Here is a 20,237-nt window from a genome sequence, read left to right as displayed (position 1 = left end):
ATGCAGCTGCCCACCCTGTCTTAAAGTAGATATCTGCAAGAATTACAAACAGGTTAGAAGAAAAATAAGCATGGCTAGCACATTCCTACATGGCTAGTCAGGGAATGAGGGTGGGTTGGTCATCCTTTATCTACCATCTCCACAGCCTCCCCACTCTCGTTCTTGCTCTTGTTAAGAAGAAGGTAGCAATAAGGCATGACTTTCTTAATGTACATTGCTTGCCCAGGGAAAATATATGCATGGCAGTTTTTCATTGAAAGTATATATATTGAAAGTATATATATATATAATCTCAGAGTTTTTCTCTGAGCAGCCATGTTGGCATGGCTGACACAAAATTGAATGAGTTATAACAGAGTCAGCTGAGCACAATAAGGAAATAAGATGGTTATATATGTATAATATTGTATATTTTTTTATAAACAGGATGTAAATGTTATGATCAAGTTATATTTCAGTGCTGGTATATATTTTGTATGTCCTTTCTGTTCATTTATAGGGAAGTGCCAGATGTACACTTGAATGTTTTTTATTTATTTTAATTTGGAAGCCAGTTTATGGATTTTTGAAGTTTTTTCTCCCCCATTAAACCACTTTTCTAAATATGTATTTAACAGAGTATAATTACCCTTCAGCATATAATGGGAATTAGGCACTGTCAACATGTGTGTCAAATAGGGATCACTTTGCTTATATTGGAAAGGGATTATTTGAATCATAGCCCATATTTCTGCTGGAGAGCATTGAAAAAATAAGCTAGCAGGAGCCACAACTCCAGATGAAGACTCCCTCTAACTCATGGACTCACTGAGAAAAACCTAGTTCTGAGTGCTGATAATTAAATTTAATGTGGCTTTATGGATGGAGTGGAGAAATGATGACCCTCCAGATGTTGTTGGGATGGAGAACCTGTTAATCCCCAGATTTGGCTGAATTCAACATTAGCCAGCCTGATGGGTGATGGGATTTGGAAGCTTGTTCCTAACTTTGTAAGAAAGAAACCTCTCCAATCTGCTTTGTTATTGCATTCTTTCTAACCTTCAGTGCAAGAGATTTGTAAATAGCAATATAACTGGTTTTTTTCCCAAGGGTACTGTGATAATGTTGAAAAGAAAACATGGGGGAAAGTATTTTGGACAAATTGCAAATACCATATGATTCCGAGAATAATAACCTTTGGACTAGAAAAATGAAAAGAATCCAAGGACTTAAGAATTTGATTTGTACTCATAAGCACCTTCGTTTTGAATAGATATGTTTTCTTTGCAGAATTTTTCCATCTGTGAAATGGGAGTAATATATTTTGGATTGCTGAAATGGGTCCAAAACACACCGCAGAAATAATCCAGTCTGAGACCGCTTTAACTGCCTTGGCTCAATGCTAGGGAATTCTGGAAATTGTAATTTTGTGAGACATTTAGCCTTCTCTGTCAGAGAGCTATGGTGCCACAATAAACTTCAATTCCCAGGATTCCCTAGCACTGAGCCAGGGCACTTAAAGTGGTCTCGAACTGGATTATTTCTGCAGTGTGTTTTGGACCATGGTCTTTGTTATCATCTCTTCTTCCTTCCTAGAGCTATTGTTAAAAGCCTTCCCCATATAGCACACAACCTGTAGAAGGTGAATTGCAGAGGATGTTTTATTAGTTCTCTGGGAAGCAGTGGACATTTGCAAAGTTGTTACTTCATGTAGGGAACTAAATGTTTTTAGGTAAATATGTGCAGCATGGTAAGCTACAGCAGTGCCTTTTTATTTCCCTCTTTCCTTATCCAGGGAAGAGGATGCAGGGTATAATGTCTACATGAGGAGTTGGTTCTTACTCAAGAAGGCTTCAGAAATTATTGGACTTCATCTCCACAAGAGCTGGCAAGATTTTCTGGAGCGTGAAATTCAGTAACATCTGGAGTTAACCTCTATCTCTGCAATCCTCTATCTCTCCAATTCTGTTGAGAATCACTGACAGAAAACACCTTCACAACTGTCCATTAGAAAAGATCTTGATCTGACTGGCTGGCTACGTTATATCACTTCCCATCCCCACCACTCACAAAAGAAATTACATACTTATTTTACCTGTTTCCTAAACTGTGCAACCATACAGAAAGATAAACTGTCCTTCACTGTACAGTATGATTAAAACCATCCTCCCTCCAAGCTTGCTATAAATAAATGTTAGATAAACCCTAAGATATGAGGTGGTATCGATGTGCATATTCAGCAAGAAGAGAAAACATCCAAGGGCAGGGGGGACAGAACTTAGTACAGTACATTCTTCTTTCTTCTTGGGGCAGATGAGCTGCTTTCAATTGACATGTGGAGCAGCAGGAACAGGATGCAGCTACTAGTAGGTGCCTCTTGCTTAGATTGGGTGCGATCCTAACAAGCCAAGATGTGCCAACTGTGCCATGATGAGGCCAAACAAAACTGTGCTTGATTCAAAGCCATCCAGCCCAGGAATGTTGAAAAGCACTTAAAATTATCTTTGTCTTGGCCTCTCTTTGTTCCAGCTTTTTTGTTCCATCCCTGGGCTGTTTAATAATAATAATAATAATAATAATAATAATAATAATAATAATAATAATAATAATAATAATAATAATTTGTATACTGCCCTATGGCAAACCAATCCGGGCGGTTGACAACAGTAAAATATAAAATATAACAATTAAAAACACTTTATCCCTCCCCCCCTTAAGACAATATTAAACAGTATAACATATTAAAAATACAATATCAAAGCATAAAAACAACAATTAAAAACTAAAAACCCTGATGTCCCTCTGTTGATCCTCAACCATCACTAAGATGGGGCCACGGGAGGAATGAGGGAATCAGGGAACCTGATTTGGATCTTGCACCCTTTGGCTCCTCCTTCACCCATTCTCTCCCTTCTTTTTGACTCTTCTGCTGGCAGTTCTTAGCCAGAAGAGCTATTCTGTTGGTAGACTGTTCTTCCAGCAGATCTGTGAGACTAGCTTGCAGGAGATTTATCTAGTTGAAAAGACTTGTGCCTAATATTAAACACTTATATGTGAGTTCCTAGTGGGATCAAAATTCTTATCAGATAGAATGTTATATACACACACAAAGCCAAATATAGGGAGAAGTGGCCCCCTTCCTAATTTAGAAGAGTGTTGTGCAATCCCATATCTGAGGTAGCTGCCAAGTCAGCACAGATATATGTGTTTCAGCCATCAGACTTGCAAATGAAGCCTGTGTTTATCTTCCCATGAACAGTCACAAAATAAAGCACATTGTATACATGATACATAGATGAGAAAGGTCACATGGTATAATATATAAACTTCTCCACCCATTTTAGGGAGGGCTGCTTCTAAAAGCATTCTACGTGCATCATCCAGTTCGACACATTTTTATCATGTGCTCAAGCTGGGTGCAATGACAGTCAACTTTCCTTTCTAATTAGAAGAGCTTTTCTAATAAGACAATCTAAGAACCAAGGATACAGTAACTCCTAAACACATCCATTTCTCTGGCTGTCATGTTACATTTTGAGCAAACTCAAGCTTAAGGCCATCAAATAGTTGAATAATTGTAATATAGCACCTGAAATCTCACCTCATCCCCATCATAACAAAGGAATGTAGACCTCATTACCTGCATTATACAATGGGCCTTTGGTATCTGCTGAGGTTTGGTTCCAGGACTCCCCATGTACACCAAAATCCATGAATAATCAAGTCCAGTTATATACAATGACATAGTTAAATGGTGTCCTTTATCAAATCAAGATTTGTTTTTTGGATTATTATTTATTTATTTATTTATTTATTTTGGAATATTTTCAAGTTGTGGATGGTTGAATCCGTGGATGTAGAGTCTGTGGATACAGACTGCTGGCTGTATATGCAATAATCAGATATATGCCTAAAGATTTTACTTAGAGCTGATACTCCCTAAGCTACTCCCCTCAAATCCAACTGTCACTGTGCATAATAAGATTAGCTATGAAAACTGTGTTTATGTGAGAATAAAATATGCTCATAAACCCCTCTTGCCTTATGATTTGTTCCTTGCCACATTATCACAATGATCTTGAAAAATATAGCATGCTAAAGAGCTAATTGAGGCGCTGGACATCCTTATGCTTCTTCTTTGGAGCCTTATTTAATAGCCTACTGTATTATGCAAGCTGGATTCAGAAAGAGAGACATCTTGACAGGAAAAACATGGACCCAATTAGTTTCCATCTTACTTGTTTTATCAGAGAGTTTGCAAAGGAGAGTATTTAAATGATTTCACATTGTAGCTCTTGGAAAGTACATTTGTATATTAACATGCTATCCAGATATTATTATTATTATTATTATTATTATTATTATTATTATTATAATATCTGGATAGCAGATGACATGAGGCCCATACAGTAAAAAGCAGAAGGAAATTCCTGGCATAGATCTATTTGAGCTTGAACCACAGGGAAAAACATATCTTCAGAAAGGCCTGTAGACTTGAACCACTCAGTAATGCTTTTTTATTTTTCATTATCAAAGATTTATTATCAAAGTACAATAATGCTTATTAAATATAAAGACAGATTGTCTTTTAGATGTGCTTCCATTAAATCTTCTACTGGAATGCTGAAGAAGTTGAACAGGGGATGTAAAGTTGAAGGCTTTCACAGCTGACATCCATAATTTTTTGTGGATTATTCAGGTTATGTGGCCATGTCCTGGAAGAGTTTCTTCCTGACATTTTGCCAGCATCTGTGGCTGGCATCTTCAGAGAATGTTGGCATGGAAGTGAATGGGATATAAATACTGTGTGACCCTTATCTGAGAGGAAGTGATTTCCATATTAATCTATGTGTTGTCTGTTGTTGAATGGCAAGGCCTCAGGGTGTCTGTTTAATTAATGATCCGTTGTCTGCTGGGGAAACCCCTGACCATGGGTGGTTTTCTTCCGCACTTGCTGGGTCTTGATTTTGGAGTTTTTCAGAACTGGTAGCCAAACTTTGGCGGGTTATAAACCGCCGCTTTGAGGCGGTCTGCCGCCATCGCTGTTTGCTCCGTGCAGGAGCCGCAGCAGCCACACCGCGCGGCTCCCGCACGGACCAAAAAAGAAGCTCCAAAATGGAGCTTCTTCTTGCGGCACCTCTGTGACGTCGTGAGGCGCCAGGGGCGCATTCGCGACATCACAGACGCCGCGACACGTTTGGACGCACAGCGTCCGGTACGTTAAGATGGTGCCGGCCGTGTGGAACGGCCGGCGCCATATTGTACGGACAGAGTCCATATTAGAGCCAGGGGCGTCTAGAAGAGACGCCCCTTTTTTAAAATAGGACATCCTGCGGACGTCCCAAGTGCCGGTCTGTAACCAGCCTTTGTTTACTTTAAGGGTTTCTTCTTTCCTGTTGAACTTGTCTAGGTGTTTGTGGATTTCATGTGCACTTGCCACCAATTGGCAATAATAGGGTGAGGCCATCAGTGGATGCTCCAATCCACATTTGGCAAGCTCACCAATACCAAGGGCAGACTGTAAAATTCATCTGCCAATCTGGTTGGCTTTATACATATAATAAGAAGGAGCAATATTGTCTCCTTTACCTCAACAGCAGAATGTCAGAGCTGTTCCTGTATCACACTGTTGAAGATATAGACTTATGTTTCCTAGGGAGATCTGGCCAAACTTGTCACACACATACAGAAATCTCCTAGTTTGTCAAGACCAAACTAGATGTGACAGTAAACAAGTAGTTGTCACCAGAGGTGTCAGTCTTCACAACCAGTTTTCCTCTCACTCTTGGGATAAGAAACAAAACCTAAGTGTGTTTTAATGTAATTCTGTGTATCTCTGATAGGCAGGAGGCAGGGAATTCTTATTTTCTAGTACCATAATGATCTGAACATTGTGCTAGATTTTATGAAAAGAGTGGGAGCAAGATGTGCAAGTGCATTTTTGTGAGAGATGTTTACCATTTCTAATTTAGAGAAGGATGAGACATGCTTTTTCAAGCCTTTTCAGGTTCACAAATATTTATTTAAATGCCCATCCCATTTGTGGATTAATCTGCAAATTTCTTTTAAAATTCCCACAAATATCTGTTGAAATACTATATTTAAATGCTTTTAAATATGCTTGCTTTAAAATATATTTTAATAGGTTTACATCAAGCTCTCCATTTGCACATTAAGGATGCACAAAAAGAAGCATATAACAAAAATTCTTACCCCAAAATTAGCCCTGAAGCTGCATGGGGCTAGATCAATAAGCCCTTTCAAAGTGAAATTTGCACAGATCAAGTCTCTCAAACATCCCTAAACTAGGTTGGCTCAATATCCTGAAACACCGCCTGTTGTAATGTGAAGCCTTAGCATTACACAAGATGCCACACATGGAGTCACATCCAGTATTGCACTGCAAGAAAAATAACATGACTTAGCATTCAGCTAGCATGGGGTGGAGGGAAACTTTGCCCTGTAGATGTTTTGGACATCAGCTCCCAGAAGCCGTAGCCAACCTGGCACAGATCTATTTGCGCTTCAAACCACAGGGGAAAACAGTTTCTTCAAAAAAGCCTGTAGACTAGAACCACTCAGTTAAGAAGTTGTGAATGTTGTAGTCCAAAGTGTCTGAACCACAATCAATCACATTGTTGTGAGGAAAACAAACAGCACATATAGCCCCCATGCCTTGAGATATCCAAATATTTTTTTCACATACATTTGAACAAGAATGAAAACAACGTCTGTTAAGGATTTGTGCTTTGCATTAGTGAGATAATAGTAGTGGATGTAAACAATGGAATCCCATACAGTAATTATTGCATTTCAAAACTAATTTGTAGAACTCTTTTTTAAAAAAAAGTTTGGCAAATGCTGACTACTTACCTGAGCAGCAACAAGTTCTTAAGTTGCTTCTTAAAACAGATTTTGTATGGCTGCTCCTATTGCAGAAGTTATGGCTCACTATTGCTTTAAAGAGTGTGTGCTTTTCTCCCAAGCCCACCAGGCTCCCAAGATGCTGCCCACAAAAGCATGTTATATTATGTGTTTTTCCACTCTGCATGAGCAGATATACTGCAGTAAAGATTCTCCAGTTTTTGTTAGAACATAATAGACATGTGCAAGTGTTCAGACTGGATCCATGGGGATTGAAATGTGTGGTGAAGATGAGGCCATGTACGCAAGTGCTGTCTATTCCCTATGTTTTCTGGAGATCATGGAAGTTGTAGACTAAAACATCTGGATGGCAACAGATCGGAGAAGATGTTTTAATGGGAATATTTTCTATGGATGTAGTCTATTGCCCATTAAGAAAAAATTGGAAGAACGTCTCATGGTTGAGACACTGGATCAAGTTATGAGCTTTTTCTTTTGGTCAGCCTATTTCTCTTGCCAGTACTTTCTCAATATGTACTCCGGCACTTTGCTCCAGAGAATTTTAAAGATAAGTGGATGTGATTTTTCAGTGCCAAAACAAAATGTGGACAGTCTCACAGCTAATAGCTGTTAAAATAGTAGAGTACACCATGTTTTTTAAAACATATATAAACGGGATGATCTTTATCAGAGGAGCCATGTTCTTAACCACAAATGTTGAATCTGAAATATGTTAATTGTTATTAGTTGAAAGAATTCAGACTTTACTGTATAAAGAGGAAGGAGTTTATAAAAACAATTGAACGAACTTGACATTAAAAGGAAAGATAATGTAGCATTTTATTCTAATGGCAGAGAAATTTAAAAAATAAACTTTTAAATTGGGTATCATGTATATATATATATATATATATATATATATATATATATATATATATATGTAATTATATCATTATAATTTTTCCATTGCCAACAATCCAGAATGTCTCAGTCCAAAACTGGGTGTAATTCCAGGATTCTCCAAGGGTTCCTCCAATGCTGAACAATGGGCCACATTACTGCCAATGCATAAGCTTTACTGATGGTAAATGATGCAACAGTCCTTTTGCTGATAGGGACCGGCATCCCCTCCCAGCCAATGGTAGAATTGGGCCCCCAAATAAATATTACCCAAACTATCCCTTGGCTGACCATGAAGCAGATCAAGGTGTGCAAGTTTGGGCTAGTGTACACATAAGGGTATTGTGTGCATTGCTGTGGGTTTTTGCACATTTGCATTTGCAATTAATTGTCTTCACCTTCCTGTGCAAATTCACATTGCTTGCATCTATTCACCTTCTGACTGCTGACATGTGATAATTCACATTTATGCAGATTTCTGTGTATATTCTGATAAAAACATGAAGCCTTTTCTGGCAGATTTTAAGGAGTTCTGGGGGAGGCACAAAAAGCTCAAACTCCTGCGAATTGCATGTAGCCAGATCACATTTTATTAGATGTGAATGAGGAACCCTTTAATCATGTAGACTAGCCCTAAGAGTCATTTCTTGGAACAGATATGAGAACTGTACAAGGAGGTTGGTAACTTAGAAAAATTCACTCCTCCAACTGGTTCTCAGCCCTTATATCTTTTCCCTACTACAAACGCCAAAGGCAATGCAAATAGTAAACATCATTAATGCAAGTTCATAAAAGGAGGCACAAACTCACAAAAAAAAACCCATTTACATAAATGCTGTTGTTTGCGGGCACACAGCAACTTGTGACATAAGAAGCAGTGTAATGTGCGTTATGGATTTGAATTTAAATGTGCTGTAATAGAAAATGATAAAAGAAATATGATAAATATTTATATAGTTAGAAAGATGAATGGATGATGATAATATTTCAGAAACTGTAAGATAAATTGGTCTATATCCCAAAAGGTTGGTGCTATGATACATTAAAGAGCACAAGGTGCTGAGTATTTTTTTAAACTTTTTAAACTTTTTTTCCTGCCACATATTAAAAGGAATCCCCTACCAGAAACCAATAGAATATTAATCTAGGATTAGAGTATATTTGTTGGTTTGAATTTCCATCTGGATATGCCTATTTTGCACCTCTTAACACAAACAACGGAATGAAAATGCTGTTGGTCTGTGTGGTCTTTGGAATCCTCAATAAAGTCTGCATTCAGTCAAGAGAAAGTTTTATTAGTATGAGGTCTGGTTGGAAAAATGAAAAGATGGAGTTTGCTACCACTGCTGCATAACTAGGAGTGGAAGAGGTGCAGAGGCTGGGGGAGTAAGTCAACCTTCAATATATAATAGAGGAAGAAACTGATCAGTTGAAGAGAAAACATACATGAGAACCCAACTCCCTTCCTTCATCCCCATTTCCCTCTGGTATTAGAGAGAAGCAAGTGGGTGCAGAAGTGACTTTCTTAATGTCCAGCACCTTTCTTAAGGACTTAAGGACTGTACAGATGGGCAGGAAGGGGTGGCAAGACACCACTTCTTTCTCCGCTGGATCAGTACCATGGCAAACGCACGCCATGGCACCAATCTGGCTCCTGCAGAGCACAAAAAGGAGCCCTTTTGTGCCCATTCGGGGCACCATAGCCACTGCTGCATTGCTTGATGATGTCTCTTTGGCGCAGTGCCGTTTGCCACAGGAAGTTCACAGAATGCTGCCACAGAATGCTGCCACAGGAAGTTCACAGAACAAATGCAATGGTTATTCCTTTTCTGGCCAGTTCTATTTAAATGATGTGTGTAAATGCCAAATTCCTTATCATATTAATCCCCTTGGATTCAAAGAATCTAAATTATAGAAACTGCTGTAATCCAAACCTCTCGGGTATCTAAATCCAAATAATATTTATCTGTTTAATTCTGTCGACAATTTAAATTGTACTTCCATTTATTCAGACCTATGATTATGCAGTGTTCCTCATTCTGTATCCCTGAATAAAATTGCAGTATGTTTACTGTGATTTGTGTAAGGAAGAGTGTAATGGGTAGTAACTGGAAAGTAGCACTTGCTGACTGCCTTCTAAGCAGGTAAGGAAACTTTCACTTACAAGCTTATGTTCACCTACCAGGGTACACTTCTGTTCCTTCTGAATCTGAGCAAAGCAACACTATTAGCAGCCTTTAAAATATGTTTGTTATTAGTAAATGTTGACTTTCTAATGGAAGCCTGGCATATTTTATTGCTCTCAGCACCACAGGTTCCCTTTATGCCTTTGAAGCAAGTTATTACATAGCATAAACCTAACCTTCCAGGCTCATAACTCAAAATGCATAATATCTGTTTAGGAAACAAAAAAACTACCCCATATAACTTCTTGGTGTTATTTCCTGTGTTTCAGTTATGAATTACAGTGCACAGTGACATGATTAATAATGAGCAAGTTATACTTTATACAGCAGATGTTATGCCAGTGAAGAGTTTCCTTTATAACTATATATTTCTCTTTTTGCTCTCATTTTGAGAATATGTATAATACACATATGCATACTTTTGTTTAATGGGGTGTCATGTGTGATCTTAGCCTGCTTTTGAACAGTAAAGACAATTTGACCACAATTGTTGCAATTACTATCTGTCTGGGATAGCACAAACAAGAAGAATCTATAAAAGAACAGAATTGTGAGGCTGAGGGAGGAGATTATTCATTCTCAGCTCCTTTTGCATTGTAGAAGGAGGCTCTGTTTCTTAAAATCAAATGTAGTGTTCATATTGAGAGCCAACGTGGCATAGTACTTTGAGTGTTGGACCAGGGCTCTGGAGACCAGGGTTCAATTCTCACCTCGGCTGTGAAACCCACTGGGTGACCTTGGGAAGTCACACGCTCTCAGCCTCAAGGGAAGGCAATGGCAAAGAAATCTGAACAAATCTTGCCAAGGAAGTCCCATGATAGGTTCATCTTAGGGTTGCAATAAGTTGGAAAAAACTTGAAGGCACACAACAACAAAAACAACAAAGTGTTCATATTAGACACACACAGCAAAGGTATAGGCCTAAGTGTAGTATCATGCCAATGAATATCCACAGTTTCCCCACCCCACTTCTCCTCTGCAGCCTTAAACCTTGATCCAGAGAGTTTCCTGACCCACCTGAACGAAAATTGGAGGTGCATATGATTATTTCTCTCTCTCTCTCTCTCTCTCTCACACACACACACATACACACACTACACTGACAGCACTTCTATCTGTGGAACTGTTGGATAGCTAACCAAACTGACTGTAATGTCAAGTGATAGCTTGCATGTAACACAAAGGGCTTTCTGTTCTTCTATCATCAACTCAGACATCTACTTTTCATTGGAAGCAGTTCATGTAGACAGCTGTTATCCAGTTTTGTACAAATAAGCTCTCTTGTATTATACATAGATGTGTCTGTTTCCTAATTATAGCCATATCAGTCTGTTTCAATATCAAAAGGCAAAGAAGAACAAGTGTCTTGAAAGTGCCACAAGAGTCCTCTTTTTTCCTTTGTCCATGTGTTTTTCAACATGGATGCGCATAACCCTTACCACTGTAGAATATTACATGAGAGAGAAATATCTCATGTTCAGGTTTTCCACTAATCGGAGTATCTGCCCTACATCTTGTTGTTAATCCTGACTTGAATACTCCCATTGAATTGGTGGGATTTACCTACATATTGATTTACCATTCAACAATTGATTGAATGAGTTGTTCTAACTGGGACTACCAATATGGTGCCATCCTATGTGTTTTTTAAATTTCAAATATCTATTTCTTATGAAAGCATCTTAACGATTCTGACATCCCATTCAGTGAGTCCCCAACATCTTTAAAAAATGGTTCTTATTTTTGTTTTCTCTCTCCTCCCTTCTCCCTCCTCCATTTCTTTCCCTTGCTGTCTTTATTTCCATAGGTTTATTCCTGAAGCCTGGTCTGCCTGCAGCGTGACCTGTGGCGTAGGCATCCAAGTGCGTTTGGTGAAGTGCCAGGTGCTGCTGTCTTTCTCTCAGTCAGTGGCAGATTTGCCCACTGATGAATGTGAAGGGCCTAAGCCAGCCTCAGAACGAGCTTGTTATGGTGGCCCTTGCAATGGAGAGACTGGTGAATATAGGCCTGAAGCAACTGATCTGTTCTATGGTGGTTCTCAAGATTTTGACGAACTCTATGATTGGGAGTACGAGGGATTCACGGAGTGCTCTGAGTCTTGTGGTGGAGGTAAGTCCCACTTTTCCAGTTTCTAGCATGATCTTATTTTCAACCCACCAGCAGAGAAAATTGTACGATTCATTTGACTGAGTCAAGGCTGCTAAGTTAGTTGCACTTACTTCTCATTCTTGACCCAGTTAAGTGACCTGTATTATTCTTTCTTGCTAAGTGCAACTTAATGAAGTCACTGCCTGCATCCCAAAGCTTTAAATTTTCTTTTTAATATGTGCAGTTCTGCTATATTCTATGCTTCACAAATCCTCATGATAGTAATAATTATCTTGACTTTCTTGAATTTATTCTACATCTTCTCTTATACCTCATTGTAATGCATGTGCAAAAATTGCAACTACGTAGAGTTGGTATCTAATATCTGTCTAACACAGGTAATAATTAATATACGTATAGACATTTTTTCCTTCCCAGAAATAAATCTATATGTGTTATTTAAGTCTCAACAGCCTTGTAAGATACACCAATATCATTATTCCATGTGGCTTTCCTAAGGTCATCCATTAAATTAATGGTTGGGGTAAGATTTGAGGTAGTAATTCATCACCCCCTGCTTCTGAACCCTTGCCTCAGTTTCTGAACCACTGAGATGTGATGCTTTTGATGCTCCCCATGACTACTGGATCTTTAAGTTTGAGCTGTCACATACTTTGGATATTTAATGGCCTGTTGAAAGCCCCAGAATGTTATTCTTGGTACTGTATCTCTAAGCTTCTTTCCCATTAACAAAGACAAGATGAAAGAAAGCTGTATCATGGCATTCATGTACTCACTGTGCTTCCAATTGGAGTGTTGCCACAATTCTTTTTGCCACCTGCTGTACAGACAAAATTGTATTTCTGCACTTTTGCAAATATTACATAAAGTCCTTTTCATCAGGGCATGACCAGAACAGCTTTGATTGGCAAACAGAGAGTGTGCAAGAAAGAGAGAGAGAGAGAGACTAAGGACAGAATTTCACATTGTGGTTGCTCTCTAGAAGCTGCTGGAAGTACTTTTTTATAACGGTGGCTCCATTCGGCTGCACCATACATTCTTGAGGTGCCTGATAATGAATAGAAATTGCAGGCCAAATGTGGATAATCCATATGCTGTGCAGCCTTCGCACATTACAACCATTCTGTGCAGTTGCCACTACACAGAAATCTTTCCACCAGCTTTGCCATGGCAGCCGTAATGTGAGAACTGGCCTCAGTCTTCTGTTTTCCTTGTTTGAAAAGGAAGAGTGGCTCTGTAGGAGAACTATTGAAAATAAAATCCAGATGTAATACTATTTCAGATCTAGAAGGTATCAAAATTCACAGCTGGGGTCTTTCATATGACTAATGTAGTAGTCTGGTTATTTACATTTCCTGCTGACCACTTACATTTGGGCCAGAAGAGTGTGTTTTTAAAGAGCAAGGCTATGGCAGGAAGCATCAGGTGTCATTTACTTTACATTGCTTGACTTGAGCTTTTGTAAGCAGACACATATGGATCTCAAGCACTGGGCTGTTGCATATGTATTTCCTTACTGAATCTACTGGAGACTCAGCTGGTTTTGATAGCTTATCCTACCAAATGACATTAGCTTGGATCAGAGGGGGTGGGCAGGAGAGGGGATACATATGGCAGAAATAACTAAGCAGAAGATTGCCTGAAGCTAATAAGCTTGGCACTGAGGTTAAAAGTTAAGAAGGATCACCATTTATGTATATTATGAGAATTGTTTAATGCACATAATGCCCAATCCATTGGAATCTACTTCGTCATTTTCTTCTAATTGTTTATGGAAATTGTGCCATTACAATCCTCCCTTTCCTCAAGTTACTTAACTTCTCTTTAAACTAAGCTATGACATGTAAAAATAGAAGGGTGATGTCCTTGTAATGAATTTTTTTGCATTTCATATGGAATGAAAAACCTCTCTATGACCAATAAAAAGACACTTTAGTCAAAAATGAATCATGATCCACAGTTTCATTCCGCAAGCCTACTTCAGGTTCCTAGGTTCTTACTACTTTGTTTTACAGTAAAGATAGAGAGAAGCAGTTTAAAAAATAACAAAGGCGTGTTTTTCTGCAGTATGGTAGAGTAGAAGTCATCATACACACGCCACCACACAACACCAATTTACATAAGTGATTCCAACCTACATGAATAAGTTTATGAATCAGTCTATACAGTCGGCCCCCTTCTTTACTGTACACGGATTTTTTTATACATGGATTCAAGCTACACGGTTTGGAAAAATGTTCCAAAAAAGTATTAAATTTACCTTGATGTTCCATTTTTATTAGGGACACCATTTTCTATGTCTTAACTTAATGGGACTTGAGCATACACGGTTTGTATACACGGGGGATCTTGGAACCAAACCCGTATAACAAGGATCCACTGTACATTGAAGCAGCTCCCATCATGGCCTGAAGTGGAATTTTAAGTGCCAAATCTAGGTCAAAAGGGTTAACCTGGAATGCATCCAGGTAACTCATTTTGTTCAGAGGCAATGAGTGATTTATTGCTCGGCAAGGTTGCCTACAAAGTCAACATTGGAGATGGGCCAGGAGCTTGCTGAAGAGGCCAAGTTTGTTGAGCCAGTTTCCCCCCAGAAATGACAGTATTAATAATTCCAGTCCTGCCACTGATGGGAAATGAGTTTCATCAGCATCTCCCTAGTGCCCTTTGCCATCAGAGTCCTTCCCTTCCCTGGGCAAATAAACAAGCCCTAAGAGCAGTTGAAGGGTCTAAATACCTTAATGGGATGAACTCCTATCCGACTTTGGAAGCTAGGCAGGGTCAGCACTGTTTAGTTCTTGGATGGGAGACGGCAATGAACACCAGGTGCTGTAGGCTATATTTCAAAGGAAAGAACTGGAAAACCACCTCTGAGTATTCCTTACCGAAGGAGATTATCACACCAGCCCTTCTCTTGCCTCTTTCTCGCTGCAATCGTGTAATCAAAACTAAAACGGGAACATTCCTATTTTATACCAGCCACCACTGCACATTTTTCATTGGCGCTGTGGGGGCTAATGTGCAATTGGCAGTTAATTCACATGTTTCCCCCATGAATGAAAAGGGACAGCTGGGGGATGAGGCAGCTACAGGAGGGAAGTGGTATTTTGTGACCACCATCGCCAGTGCCACTTTCCTCCCAATGAAATTGGGGTTTTGAAATCATGTTGATAATCTCCTAAGAAAATTCTATGAAATGCATGTGGTCACCATAAGTCAACAGATGACTTTAACATACACACATGAGTGGCAGAAGTCACTGGTTCAAAGCAAGTCCAGATCTGCTTACCTTGTTGTAAGTGAGCTTACTGTGGGTTTTTTAAATATAAAAATTCAAGCATTTCCCTACTTAGGGTCAAATGGCACACAACCTATTTTGTGCAGCTTAATATTACTCCCAGAATAAATGTACATGCAGTAAATCCAGACAGGGACCAGTTTAAGAAATTTAGACCTTTTCCTCCCCCATATGGTTTTCACTGAAAAATTCAGGGCTTCTGTACCAGGGTTCAAAAATGAAAAGAAACAATGTCACAACTGATGCTATTGTTCCTGCTGCTGCTGTTTGACACAACTGTTTGACACCTTTCCCCTCCCCATGGGGAAGTAGGAATGAATATTTAAATAACTAGGTTTAAATCTTCCCCACCCACTCTTTCACGATAAGATTGGTATGTACAAACTCAAGAATTAAAAAAAAAAACCTACACTTAGCCTGTAGTTTGACTATCAGAAATTTGTCATAACATGTCCCTAAAGCTCTCCTAACTTTCTTAAAGTTAATGAAGACAAAAGAAAACCAGATATTCTGAGCTGGGGACAGACTTATTAAAGAAAGTTGGCCAGGTCATCCACAAACTATGGGACATTTCAAATTCACAACGACAGATATACTGAGAGGAGGATCTCTAGAAAGAAAAGGAAGGAAGTCTATTAAAATATAAAGCTGCATCATTGGATGTCAGTACTGTCAGTCATCCTAGATGCACTGCATACTTTGACTGAAAATCAAAGTTGGATCCCTTCCAGTGTACTTGTACTGCACCAAGAGTTCAGACACATAGCAATGCTAGTTTGGAATATCAGTCTGCAAAGAGATCCTGAGACATTAGAGACTAGTCATGTGAAAAGAGTTGTAGCATAAGCTTTTGTAGACTTGGGCCTGTTACAGACTGCCAAAATAAAGCTGCTTCGGGTCTCTTTGGAGGTATGCTATTTAAATGATGCATGGGCCCTAAGAGTCCGGAGGTCGCGCCAAAGCCACACTCCATTCCTAAGCACTGGAGTGCAACTTTGGTGCAGCTTCCAGATTCTTAGGATGCATGTATCATTTAAACAGCATACCTCCAAAGAGACCCGAAGCAGCTTTATTTTGGCAGTCTGTAACAGGCCTTGGTCTACTTCCAAGTGGAGCAAGAATGACATATGGTTTGAGTGTTGGGCTCAAACTTTGGACTACAACTCTGGAGGTCAGGATTTGATTCCTTGCTTGACCATGAAACCCACTGGGTGGCCTTGACAAGTCACATTCTGTCAGCCTCAGAGAATGGCAATGGCAAACCCCTCTGAAGAAACTTCCAAAAAAACCTCCATGAAAGGTTCACCTTAGGGTTTGTCAAAAATCAGAAATGACTGGAAGGTGCACAACAATAACAGTAAAAATGTCCTCAGATGCATGGAGAGCACCAGTTCACTCAATGCATCTAAGGAAGTAGACTAAGTCTACAAAAATTTATGCTGCAACTTCTTTCACACAATTTGTCTCCAAGGTGCTACAAGATCATTCTCTGTATGCAAGACCAAAAGCTGTTAGAGGACAACTTGTACTTCACCCCAAAATGTTTTTAGGAAGTCCATCACACAATGTAAGATCCATAGACCTGGCCCTTACCTCATTTCTACATCATAGCAAAGTGCAAAGGTGAGGGGCGGCAAATTAGCGGGACCTTAGCGGCATATAAAGTTATAAGAGTCAGATTTATCTGCAATATGTTATCTTTTGAACAGAAATGTGTGAAAATCAAACAGCACAGCTAAAGTACACACCAGCTCAAAGAAGCATCTCTTTGTATAGGCATTATACCACAGAAATATATAGCTGTACTTAAAACATTTAATTTGATCAGTTCAATTTGATTGTATGCAAAATGGCTGTTACTATGGATGTTTTAAAAAGGTATTTTCTGTTAAGCAAATTAAAGTGAAATACATAGGCTTCAAGTAATCATATTGCTCCCATAGTTGCATGAGAGATCATGTTAATTTTATTGTTTTTATAATACCCGAAGATGAAATTTGAGAGGCACAAAAGCAGCTTTTCACTCTCAAAGGAGTAGCGGCCAGAAGGAACTAGTTAGTAATTTAGTCTTCATTCGGTGGCTACATTTTCCACCGCTGTCATCAAGTATCATGTAACAATTATGCTATTCTGGTAGATATAAACATTGCAAATCCCATTTGATGGTATATTGAAAGTGCACCGAAAGCTACTTAGATTCATGTCATGTCTTCCTTTGCACCATGTAGCATTTTAATTTCCTACTCATAAACAGTGGGGGGCTTCAAGAGAAAACAAGCACAGCTACATTATGTTAACATTATGAGCAATAATCTTTAAAACTTCACTTTAAGATACCCTAGAAAGTGATAAAACCAGGCCTTTTTGCATGTCCAGATTTGAACTTCTTTTCCTTAGTGTTTTTTGTTTTAAAGAAAGAAAAAGAAATTCCTGCTCTTCAACCAAAAGGTCTCCTGATGTAGCTTACATGCAGTCAATAAGAGAAAGGGATTATCTGCATTCAGGAGTCTAATCTCAAAAAGTAACACCAAATCAAAAAATCTCAAGGAGAAAAGAGTTTGGAAAATGAACCTCAGGCACCAGGTCAGAAATAGCAGTTCTTATAATGATCAGCTGGAACTAGTCCAGGGAGAGGAGAGGCAGATAGCTCTGGATTTTCAGTTGAGTTGGTGGAGTTGTTGTTTCCCATTCAGCCTCTGTCTAAAGAATGGCCAAATCAGACAGGAATGTTCAGATTTTTCATTATATATTTCCCAGCTTATGTTTATGTGGAGTTGAAAATGGCATGATTTAATAATAAAAATCCCAAGATATATCTCTCCTTCAGGCTATTTGCTATGTTCTATCTCCATTCTGCATCTAGCCTTTGAGATAACAAAGACACACAGTCCTTACAGAATGGAACCATAAAACTTCTCTTCCTTAGGAAGTATCACCTTCTTTCATTAATTATTACGTTATTAAAAAAATTACGTATTCTGACCTGTATCAGTGAAGAAACAATCAACAAAAACAATTCAACATAATTCCAGTCTGATACAGTCTATAAAAACCAGCCATAGTAATGTACAACTGAGGTGGTGTCTGCATGCACCAGAATATTCTGGGACATCCCAGAGTATTCTGGCCCCAAAGCTGCCCAGATGCCCCTCCCCATTCCCTTGGGCAAACCTGCCACTACATCAAGGACTCAGCTTACTTCATAGAAAAAAATCAGCAACCTCGAATTCAAACCCAGAGACAACCTTATCAGCTTTGATGTGGTCTCCTTGTTTACCAAAGTCTCCATAATGGACATAATGGACACCATGGCACTCATACAACAATTTTTTTCCGGACGATATCACAGCCCTGTTTGAACATTGCCTCACCTCAGGCTACTTCCAATGAGACAATAGATTCTATGAGCAGAGAGATGGGGTAGCCATGGGAAGCCCTCTGAGCCCAGTGAGAGCAAACATTTACATGGAACACTTTGACAAGCAAGTCCTGGAAACAGCACCAAAAAAGCCCACAGCATGGTTCTGATATGTGGATGACACGTTCATCATTTGGAGCCATGGAGAAGAAGATCTGACTGAACAACATCCACCCAAACATCCACTTAATGATGGAAAAAGAAAAGGAAGGAACATTGCCACTCTTGGATGTCCTTGTTATCCACAAATTGAACCAACATTGGGGCCACACAGTATACACAAAATCTACACACAGAGACAGATACCTACACAAGAACTCCAACCATTACCCAGGACAAAAAAGAAGCACAATAAAAACATTAGTAGACCAGGCAAAAAGGATCTGTGAACCTGGAAGAGGAATTGAAGCACCTATACTGGGATCTATAGGCTAATGATTACTCCAGCTCAGACATCAGAAGGGCTGCCAGATCCAGAAAAACCCATAGAAGTGAAGACAAACAACCACCCAAAGGGAAGGTATTTTTACCATATATCAAAGGAGTCACAGACAGAATAGGGAAACTGGTGAGGAAACACAACCTCCAAAGGTCTACAAACCGACCAAGTAAATCCAGCAAATGCTTTTCTCAGTGAAGGACGGAGACACACTGTCACAGCCGCAGTATGTGTTTACCACATACTGTGCAGCTGTGGACAAGTCTGCATAGGGACCACCAAACGCAATGTTCACACATGAATCAAGGAACATGAGAGACACTGCAGACTGAGTCAGCCAGAAAAATCAGCAGTAACAGAACATGTTATAAACCATCCTGGGCATAAAATGTTGTTTGAAAACACTGAAATTCTGGACCATGTCAACAACTATCTGGTCAGAATGCACAAGGAAGCCATTGAAATCCACAAACACCTGGACAATTTCAACAGGACAGAAGAAAACCTTAAAGTAAACAAAGGCCTGGTACAGACCACCCCAAAGGGGCGCCCTGCACCGACCCCTTTTTACGCTGGATTGGGGCCAGGGCAGCCTCACCAGAAGCCCTGTGGCCCCAATACAGCATTTTTCTGGGCCACAGAGAAGCGGCAAAATGCCACTTCTCCATGGCCCAGAAAAGGGGTGTCTTTGGGGCTTCATGCCCCCAGACACCCCAGAGCTAAAGAGGAGCTTGGCTCTAAAGAAGAGAAAGGGGTGACCCCTTTCTCCTCTGCATCTTGGTACGGCCATTTGGTTGCTGTGCCAACAATGCGCGCACCCAAAAGGAGCTCCGAAACGGAGCTCCTTTTCGCACCATTGGTAAGGCACGATAAGCGCCCTTCAGCTGCGTGTCCTGTGTGACGTGCCATTTGGATGTGTTGCACAGGACACGCCATGGATGTGTGCCCTGGGTGGGCGGGGCTGCACAATCATGATGACGCCCACACGCACTAGGGTTCGGGAGCATGTAGTTAGCGCGCACTCCTGAACCCTACTATCACTAC

The 20,237-nt window shown here is 39.7% G+C and overlaps 1 protein-coding gene across 1 annotated transcript in view; it reads left to right on the top strand.

The window, feature by feature from the left end:
- Positions 1-20,237, top strand: part of ADAMTSL1 (ADAMTS like 1) — a 628,141-nt gene that overhangs the window by 482,242 nt on the left and 125,662 nt on the right. Inside the window, exon 15 of the mRNA XM_042452391.1 lies at positions 11,737-12,038. Within this exon, the coding sequence (XP_042308325.1) occupies positions 11,737-12,038 (302 nt within the window). The remainder of the gene's footprint in view (positions 1-11,736; positions 12,039-20,237) is intronic.

This window comes from Sceloporus undulatus, chromosome 2 (genome assembly GCF_019175285.1).
Source record: "Sceloporus undulatus isolate JIND9_A2432 ecotype Alabama chromosome 2, SceUnd_v1.1, whole genome shotgun sequence".
Taxonomy (NCBI): Eukaryota; Metazoa; Chordata; class Lepidosauria; order Squamata; family Phrynosomatidae; genus Sceloporus; species Sceloporus undulatus.
Note: the sequence above shows the minus strand (reverse complement) of the source record. Positions and strands in the feature narration are given on the sequence as shown.